The sequence below is a fragment of the Thermobia domestica genome, chromosome 1, assembly GCF_964235325.1.
Source record: "Thermobia domestica chromosome 1, izTheDome1.hap1.1, whole genome shotgun sequence".
NCBI lineage: Eukaryota > Metazoa > Arthropoda > Insecta > Zygentoma > Lepismatidae > Thermobia > Thermobia domestica.
In genome coordinates this window covers 102,367,902-102,378,562 of record NC_137454.1, presented here as the reverse complement: position 1 = coordinate 102,378,562, position 10,661 = coordinate 102,367,902, and the positions used below count along the sequence as shown (strand labels likewise).

General features: G+C 37.2%; 1 protein-coding gene across 1 annotated transcript; it reads right to left on the bottom strand.

Moving 5' to 3' along the window:
- Positions 1–4,752: 4,752 nt before the first annotated feature.
- On the bottom strand, positions 4,753–9,933 carry LOC145692614 (uncharacterized). The gene is made up of 2 exons (XM_081767966.1): positions 6,237–9,933; positions 4,753–5,975 (listed from the first exon to the last, which is right to left on the bottom strand). The coding sequence occupies exons 1-2, from the start codon at positions 9,931–9,933 to the stop codon at positions 4,753–4,755; spliced, it is 4,920 nt and encodes a 1,639-aa protein (XP_081624092.1).
- Positions 9,934–10,661: the final 728 nt, after the last annotated feature.

Sequence of the window (10,661 nt, the reverse complement as noted above, 5' to 3'; positions counted from 1 at the left end):
GATTGCAAAATGTGGCTGATATGAGGTGGTATGGTTATGATGATTACGTCATTTCGAGATGAGATGTCCAGTACCACGGGAGTCACGTGACTAGCTTGGGAATCCATTATCAAAATTACAGGCCGCTCTGTGCCAAGATTCTAAAAAATGACTTGAAAACATTGTAGGAAATAGCTGCGGGTTAATCGATCCAGTATGAGACACAGTTACAAGCGCATTGGGAAATGCACCATTCTTTGGTGTGTCGATCATTCACACTCCTTCGAAAATAATCAAAAGGGGACCAACGTCACCGGTAGCATTCCCACAAGGCAACACGGTGTGGATTTCTGCTTTGTCAGCAATTACACGATTGTAAATGTACTTTTTGCCGACCCTTGTTACAATTTTGCCAGAGTTCACGACGTAGCAAAGCCCCGTCTCATCGCAGTTCCATATCTGATGCGGTTTGATTGTTTGTCCTAGCATTTCTTCAATGTTTCGTAAAAGTCACCTATAGTCTCACGCGTAGCATTGTTGACTTGATAACAGGACACATTTTCTGGCGTTCGAAGGCGTAAGTTTTGATGACGACTGAAATCGCGCCACCAATTCCAGCTCGCATTTGTTTTCTCGTCATTGAATGAGAATGATTTCTTTCAACATAATGTTCTGTTGCAATTTTGTACATCAGACATCGAATTTGAATCACTGTTAAACCAAACCCGATTTCCTGCATTTGGATAATGAAGTTCACTAATTATATTTCACATTTCGCTGAAAGTACAAAAGGTCATCCCATTTTTCTCATGCTCACATTGTCTTTGTACCCATCACAACGATTCAAGTAGTCTTGTAGTGTGCTCCACTTGATACAAAAGTGTTGGGCAGCTTTATAGATAATCCATTTTTCTTCTAACACTTTTTACACAGCACTCTTAACAATGTCCGTCGAATAGGTCTGCCTTCTTTTGTTGACATGCCCCGTTTTCTGTTATACTTTCCTGTACATTTTTCATACACTTACATTGTACTGGAGCCATCCTGGCACATAATTTCATAAGAATATGGTGCAGTTTGATAAGCGTCTTTTGCTTTACAGTTGCACTACTTTTTGAATGTTATACACAAAATGATAACTAGAGTGTTTTCAGAGCAACCGTCTGTAACATCTACACAATGACATACACACAAAATATTTGGTCTTAGAAGGTCATTTGACTGAGAACCGCTTTCTACCCTATGCACCAACTAACATCCTGAGTGACGTCCGCACGGCAATAGTTGCCACTGCAAAACCTTTTCACCACATGTCTTTATTCCTGCCCTCTCTTGAGCACAGATGTAACTATCTATAATGTAACCTTCCTCTGTGAAAAATAATTTGTCTCGTATCACGAAATAAATTATAAGGTATATAAGGTAAGGTATAAGTTAGGTAGGCTTACCCTACATGGCAATTAAAGGAAATCCCCTGCGACAGTTTGTATGGCAATCTGCGACAGTTTGTATCCAAAGATCCCCTTTTCAGTTGCGTTTTGCTTGAAGATACTACATTCTACTTTCTTGATCCATTTAAGAGCACCTTATTTAATTCATTCAAGAACTTATATATGTCATGCCTGGTTTCTTTATTACAGAAGATAAACAGTATTAATAAGATGAAAATATGAACAGATTATACTACATAATAATGAATAAAACGAATACATCCTGATGTAACGATTTGCGTCAACGAAACGCAAAATTAGCGAATAAGTTTGTGGCAATCGGTATGATAATTGTAATGACTTTTTTTCATTTTTACGTTGCATTGCTGTATGTACAATTTTATGAGGATTATTTGGAATGACCCCGGAGACTGTTGCAGATCAATCTCTTGATTGGTGTACGTTCATGTCACGTGGAAAGGAAATTTCCACGAGATTTTCAAAAATAAAGCATCTAAATGTCTCTACTGGCATCTTTACACCAGAAAACTATGAAGTCCTATGACATAAACTACGTATGTATTTATATATGATACATTGAACGTAAAACCAAATTCTACGGTTTGTGTTCTGGGCGCAGTATTAAAACAATTCTTTGATTCGAAGCTTATGATACACAGTTACAATATTGATGAGACATACTAACGTCTTACAGGTCATGATAATGAGTAATAATTCTTTTTATGAACGCATATCCTTTTTACGAGCAGTAATTCTGTCAGAAAGATACTCTGCACTACACATGTATTGTGTTCTTGGAGTTCTTTCAATGTGTGTGGATAGCTTTCATAAAATGTTCCTTTTTATTTGCCTCATAGAGAAAAGTTATAAGTTGATAGATCTGATAATCTAACTAACTCTATGGCCTATGGAACCCGGAGGTTCAATGCCGCGTTCACAAAAGCTCTACACTGACTTCTATCCTTAGTCAATTGGATCCAGTTTGTACTTTGTATTCCTATCTATGGGAGATCCATCTTAATATTGTCCTCCCATCTGCGCCTAGGTCTTCCTAATGGTCGTTTTCCGATTGGTCTTCCAGTCAAGACTTTGAAAGCGTTTCTACGTTCTTCCATTCTAGCTACATGACCTGCCCACCTAAGCCTCCTAGACTTGACGACCCTAACAATGTTGGGTAAACCGTATAAATTATGTAGTTCCTCGTTATGAAGTTTCCACCATTCCCCATTCCCGTTCCTCTTGTATCCGAATATTCGTCTAAGGATCTTGTTCTCAAATACTTTCAGTCTATGTTCTTCCCTCAGAGTAAGCGACCATGTTTCGCAACCATAGATTTGATAATCAGGTAAGCTATATCTCTTGTTGAATAAACCTACACCCTAAAAACGATGTGATAATGTGATTCATGGTCTGTGACATATCCAGTTCAAAGTAACAGTACTTCTTTTCATTCTTTCTTGACTAGTTAATAATATTTTAAAAATCTACGAAATACCGTTGACAGTTTCATGAAAAACTATGAGTAACATGATACCACTAGCAAAGACAGTATATTATGTTTGCATTTTCGTTGGGTAAGCCAGTTATTAATAATATTTTTTTTTAATTCTCTTGTGACGTAATTCGAAAGCCAAATGCTCCATCATTCATGAAGCACATCGTGGAACCCAAGGTCATGTTTATTATCATCTACAATGGTGCAGTAACGAGATACCAAACAAGATTTTTCTCAGAGATATCCCTTCCGTATCTTTATAGTACATGCAGTGCAAGAGGAGGAATCTTGCTTCGACCTTTTGTACTATACTGTACCGAACATATATCAAACCATATTATAATATAAGCTCCGAACGAAAAATTCACATATCATACCACAAGAACACAAATGTAGAAACGGACTGATTTTTCATGTCTCATTCTGAGCACAGTGAGCTCATTTTAAAGAAAAACTAGCATTAATTACCCATTTCGCTGGGTTAAATTAGGAAAAAAAAGTAATATTTTCCGCTAGTCAATCACTTTAACTATTACTAAAGCGCTCTTTGATATCGGTCATTTTCGATGACTTTCATAAATTTCCCTTCCCTCCCCAAGTTGCGGGGCGCTGCATAGAAGGTGTCACTGTTCATCTCAGCGACCCCGGAAATTATGAATTCGATAGTGATATTGGGAATTTCAATCACATTTTATATCTCTCCTCCCCAAATTGCGGGTCTGAATTACGGCATCAGAAATGTCACTTTTCATCTCAGCGACCTGGAAAAGTAAAGATTCGGCACTAATATTCGGTCATTTTTGATCACTTTTAAATGTCTCTTCCCCTCCCTCTCTCTTAAGTTACACCATCAAAGTGATATGACAAAAACCATCTGAGGTTCGAACTTCATCTATGTTGAAACATTGATCGAGATCGGTCGGGTGGTTCAAAAGTGATGAAGTCACAAGGACAGTAACTTTCATTTTTACTTTTTACATACATCTGCCCCTCCCCCTCACCTACGGCAAAGTTAAATCATAAAAATTATCGCAGGCCTGAACCTCATCTATGTTGAAATTTGATGGAGATCGATTGGGTGGTTCAAGAGTTAAGTTTCATTTATTTTTATATATCTCTTCCCTCCCCTCCTCCTCCCTAAGTTCTATCGTCAAAGTGATGTGATAAAAACTACCCCAATTCCGAACCTCATCTATATTGAATATTTGATTAAGATCGGTCGTGTGGTTTAAGCGTGAAGAAGCCACAAAGACAGTCACTTTTATTTATTTTTTTTACATATAACTTCCCCTCCCTTTATGTTGCAACGTCAAAGTGAAATGACAAAAATATCAAAGGTCCGAACCTTCTCTACGTTGAAAGTTTGATCGAGATCCGTCATCTGGTTCAAGAGTTATTAAGTTTTATTTATTTTCATATATTTCCCCTCCTCCGCCCACTCACCCTAAGATCTATCGTCGAAGCGAAATAACGAAAAACGTCCCGGGTTTGAACCTCATCTGTTCTGTCTTTTGATGAATAAATGTTCACAAAACAACTTAATTGTGGTAAATGAATAAATGTTTATTTGCACTAACTACACAACAACTGAAACACTTACAACTTACTGATATATTGTCTTTTTTTAAGAATTCCGGAGGACCATCTTGTATAGATCTCTTGGTGCTCAACTTGCTGACACTCACACACACACAAACTGTTTTTTAAAAACAAAAGAGAAACGTTATGCAAACATAATGACAATGATACAAACTCACTATAAAAGTCTCTACATTCTCCCCTCTCTTGATTGAACCAAATCAATCAACTTACACACAATCCACATGATCATTTTTTAGGTAAAGGTACAATTTTAGTAATCGGTCTTTTAACAGTCCCTGTCTTACACTTTACACTCACTACTCTCACTAGTCCATCTTTTCCCTTAAACACTTGTTGAATAACACCTAATTTCCATGACAATGGAGGAGAATTGTCTTCTTTGATTAGAACCACATCTCCAATAGAAATATTAGGTAGTTTTGTTGTCCATTTTCTTCTCTGCTGTAGTTCATGTAGATAATCCTGAGACCATCTTTTCGAAAAATGCTGCTTCATCTTCTGAAGGTGATTCCATCTTGATAATCGGTTGGTCGGAATGTCCACTAGGTCTGGTTCAGGAATGCTCATCAAAGGTTCACCAATAAGGAAATGTCCTGGCGACAAAAATGAAGGATCATCGGGATCATTGGATAGAACGGTGATTGGTCTTGAATTCAAACAGGCTTCTATTTTTGTTATAACTGTGTTGAGTTCTTCAAATGTCAAAATTGTGCAACCTACTATTCTTCTTAAATGAAACTTAAATGACTTCACTGCACTTTCCCAAATGCCTGCAAAATGACTTGCTCTGGGTGGAATGAAATGCCATGTAAATCCTTCTTGCACTGCAACGTGAATTGAGTTTTGAAATTGTTGTGAACTGAGTAGTTGTTGAAGCTCCTTAAGTTCTCGCTGAGCTCCAATGAAATTGGTTCCGTTGTCACTATAGATGTTCGAAAATTTGCCTCTTCTGGATACAAATCTTCGAAGAGCTGCTAAAAATGCTTGGCTACTCAAATCACTCACTAACTCCATATGAATCGCTTTGGTTGCTAAGCACACAAATATTGCAACATACGCCTTTGTCACTTTACGAGATCTAGTTCCTTGCTTAATCATTAGGGGACCAGCGAAATCCACCCCTACGTGAATAAAAGCTCGAGCTGGCTGTACTCGTGCTGATGGTAATTGACCCATGAGTTGTTCTGAGGCTGACGCTTTCAATTTAAAACAAACTAGACACTGATGAATGATAGATCGAACGACTTGTTTAGCTCGTGGGATCCAATATTTTTGCCTCAATGATGAAATCAATAACTGCGGTCCAGCATGTAACAATCTTCTATGTTCCGCTTCAATTATCAATTTGGTGAGATGCTCTTTAGGTGGTAAGATGATCTGATGTCGGCTATCATACGGTAAGTCGGAGTTTTTTAGCCGTCCTCCCACTCGTAGCAACTGTTCATTATCTATAAATGGATACAAAGATTTAAGTTCACTTTGGGATGAAACTTGGCCTGACGAAGCTAAGTCCTTGAATTCTTGCGAATAACTAACTTGTTGGATTAGCTTAATGCATTGTTGTAAAGTATCACTAATTTCAGAAGTGGAAATAGTTCCTACTTTCTTCTCGTTGTGATTTTTACAATTGTAAATAAAACGACGACACACACAAATAACTCGCAATAGTTTCCACAATGATGAAAATTTTTCCAGAAAGCTTATGTCACCTTCATAACTGACTAAAGATATGCTCGTTACTTTCCTTTCTTCTGGAACATCTTCGTCTACCACTTCTGATTGTTCGGGCCATGCAGATGATTCAAGCCATGCGGGTCCATGCCACCAAATATCTGCTTCCTTCAACTGTTTCGGATCCATTCCCCGTGTAATAATGTCGGCTGGATTGTCCATTGACGACACATGATGCCACTGGTTGACTGATGTGATCTCCTGTATCTCTGCAACCCTGTTTGCCACGAACTCCTTCCATCTGGCAGCTGGAGATGATATCCATGCAAGCACTATTTTTGAATCGGTCCAGAAGTAAGTACTATTCACTGAAATGTTTAATATCGGAATTATTTTGTAATACAACCTGCTCAAAAGTACTGCCGCACAAAGTTCAAGTCTTGGTAACGTTACCTTTTTAATAGGAGCTATTCTCGATTTAGAACCCAAAAGTTTAACAGTAGCTTTGCCTGAAAGGTCCACAGTTTTAACATAAATGCAACAGCCGTACGCAAGTTGACTGCTGTCAGCAAACCCATGTATCTCGACATGAACATAATTCTTCAATACTACACATCTATCAATTTGTATTTCGTTAACACTTGGAAGATGATGACATAGGTCTAACCATTGCTGATAGAGCTCTGATGGTATTTGATCATCCCAATTGATCTTATGGATCCACATTTGTTGTAAGAAAATCTTGAACGGAGTAACTACAGGGCTTATAAGTCCTAAAGGATCAAATATTTTTGCTATTGTCGAAGTCACTTGACGTTTGGTTGGTATGTTGGTCGTGAGACATTCTTTGACTGACTTGTTGGTGATGAGAAGCTTATCTGATGCAGGATTCCACGATAAACCCAATGTTGAAACACCTGACTCAGATTCAAATTCAAACGGTAAGTGTATTTCTCTATGTTCTTCTGGCACTGCTTCCAACAATGCTGGCTCGTTCGAACACCATTTTCTTAAAGTAAACCCACCGCTTTGCAATAATTGAATAAGTTCTTTCTGAAGCTTTAACGCCTGTTCAACGTTATGGCATCCTGAGCTTACATTATCCATATAAAAATCACGTTCCAATACTGTCGCTGCTTGAGGATATTTACTTCTTGCTTCTTCCGCTAACTTTCGAAGACACGCCGTCGCCAAATATGGTGATGATGCTTCACCATATGTGACTCGCTGCAACTCATAAATCTTGACTGGTTCCACTGATGAATATCTCCACAGAATTCTTTGAAGTGCAATGTCATCTTCATGAACTTTAATCATTCGATACATTGACTGAATATCCGCCGTAAAAGCAATAGGAAAGGTTCGAAATCTCGTGACAATTGAATGTAAATCTTGCTGGATTGTTGGTCCTGTCATAAGTATGTCGTTTAATGAAACCCCCGTTGAAGTCTTTGCAGAAGCGTCGAAAACCACTCTTAGCTTTGTTGTGGTACTGGATGGTTTCAATACTGCATGATGTGGCAGATAACATTTCATACAATTATCTTCATGTTCTTCTTTCACTGGTTTCATATGATCTAATTCTTCATATTCCCTCATAAAGTTACAGTACTGCTCGTTAATTTCTAGACACTGCTGCAACCGTCTTTCTAGCTGGTAAAATCTACGAAGAGCTAAATTATATGATTCTCCTAATGGTTTATGATTTGGCTTAATTGGCAGATGTACAACGAATTGACCACTGCTATCTCTGGTAGTGTTTTCCTCAAAGTGTCGTTCACATTGCCTTTCTTCTTGAGTCATGACTGTTGAATGTATAGTTTCGAGCTCCCAAAATGTCTGTAACTGTCTATCAAGGTTACTTTCTTGCACAAAAAATGACACTTGCGGTATACTAGAATCTCTTGTTGTAGGAACTTTACCCGCCAAAATATACCCAAATTCAGTCTCTTGTACTACTGGATAATTCCCTGGTCTAGTTAGTTTATGCGATCGCAAAATGTCCAAAAACACTTCTGCGCCTAACAAAATGTCAATAGTATCTGGTTGGTGAAAGTTAGGATCTGCATACACTATGTCTGTCGGCAAGTTCCAATCAGCATGATCTATTGGCCTACTTGGAATGTTATCTGTTATTTTGAGCAAAACTAAACAGTTTACATCAATTGCAAATTCACGAATTCTTGATTCTATATGTACATCTACACAATGCTTTGTTTCACTAATCACACTATTAATACCTTGAATTGGAACTCGGTGTTTATTTTTAGGTAGACGCAACCTTTGAACTAAGTCTTCAGTTACAAAACTACTTTGACTGGCAGAATCTAATAATACTCTACATGGATGTAATTTACCATTTGCATCTCGTACATTTACTATAGCAGTAGATAACATAACAGTAACATTTGGTTTTCCTTTAAAAATGCAATAAGAACCTTGTGTCATATTTTCCCTATTCGTATTAGAATAACTCGAAAAATTTCTTGATTGTGAATTAGCAACACTGGGTTTCTCATCTGCTTTTGACATTACATCATAATCCAGCAAGGTATTATGCTTTTTGGAACAGCGTTTACAGCCACCTGATCTGCACGTCTTTACTTTACATTCTTTTTTGAGACAGTTGAAACACAATAAATTATCTCGAACATAGCCTTGTCTTTCTTTCGCTTCAGCGTTTAAAAATGCAGGACATTTAAACAACTGATGTATTAGGTTTTGTTTACAAAAGTTACAGAAAGACTGAGTTGTTGTCACGTATGATTTGGTTGTTTTTTCTTTTTGTTTTGGTTCAGCACTCTGTCTATTTTTATCGCCCCTTGACCTTGACACTACTTCCTGCGATGGTGTATTTTTTATAGTTTCAAATGCTTGACACCTACGTTCCAAGAAAGCAAAGAACTCTGATAAGGGAGGGAAAGAATGATCTGTGATTTGTAACTCCCACGCACGCCTAGTGTTACTGTCTAATTGTGAAACGAAATGTTGAACTAACATAACCTCTTCTAGTGGTGTCTGCAAATCTAAAGCTCGTAATGCATTCAAGTTACTAGTAGCTGTATTAATAAATTCTCTGAATTCTGATGTAGTTTCCTTTGTGATACATTTAATATGTAACAAATTACGGACATGAGTAGCTGCAATCAAACGCTTATTTTCATACCTGTCTTTCAATAATTGCCATGCAATTTTATAATTAGCTTCTGTAACTTGCAGATTCGCTATTAAATCATACGCCTCCCCTCTCAATGCACTCCTAAGGTAATGGAACTTTTGCAACACTGACACGTTATCGTTATTATGAATCATAACTTTAAAATTGTCTGAAAATGAAAGCCAACTTTCGTATCGTCCTTCAAATGATGGCAATTCAACACGAGGCAATTTTAATTGATCATTTGACACCTGATTCTCATTTTTCGAAGAATTGTTTGAATGAGATTCCTGGCTACGCTGAATAATAAAATCCTCTAGTTGCGCTAATACATCATAGTAAATGGTTTCAAAGTCCTCCCTATATGCATCGTCCTCTACTTGTTCGTAATTTATTTCTAACTGTGATTGCACTTCATCGAACTTTTTATACAACTCAATCATTGCAGTCTTACGTACTTTCACCTGACTAATTGTAGTTGTTGAATTAATATTACTTACGTAGTTTTGAATTCTTGTCAGTTGACTTTTGCACACACCACGTTGTTTCACTAACTTGCTTCTGTCTGAATCCTCCATCTTGAAAAATATTGTAAGTCCACACTAACTAATAAACACAAGTCCACACACAAGTCCACACTGATGAACGTGTTCTCATTTATGTCTATTCACATAGTTTCCAGAAGAATTAATAAATGTCACTGCACACATGAACAGCACTAAACAAAGAGCAATGTAACAATTGTTCACATACACATTCACAGTTTATATCAAACGCTAGTTCACTATGATCCGGTCGGAGCTGACCAATGTTCTGTCTTTTGATGAATAAATGTTCACAAAACAACTTAATTGTGGTAAATGAATAAATGTTTATTTGCACTAACTACACAACAACTGAAACACTTACAACTTACTGATATATTGTCTTTTTTTAAGAATTCCGGAGGACCATCTTGTATAGATCTCTTGGTGCTCAACTTGCTGACACTCACACACACACAAACTGTTTTTTAAAAACAAAAGAGAAACGTTATGCAAACATAATGACAATGATACAAACTCACTATAAAAATCTACATCATCTATGTCGAAAATTTGATTGAAATCGATCGGGAGGTTCAAGTGTTATTAACTCACGAACATAGTCACTTTATATAAGCGAAATGATAAAAAAAGCATCCCAGGCAAGAACCTCATATATGTTAAAAATTTGATCGAGATTGATAGTTTGATTCAAGAACTATTAAGTTGTATTTATTTTTTTGATAATTTCCCCTCCATCCCCTCCTCTCAGTTCTACCGTC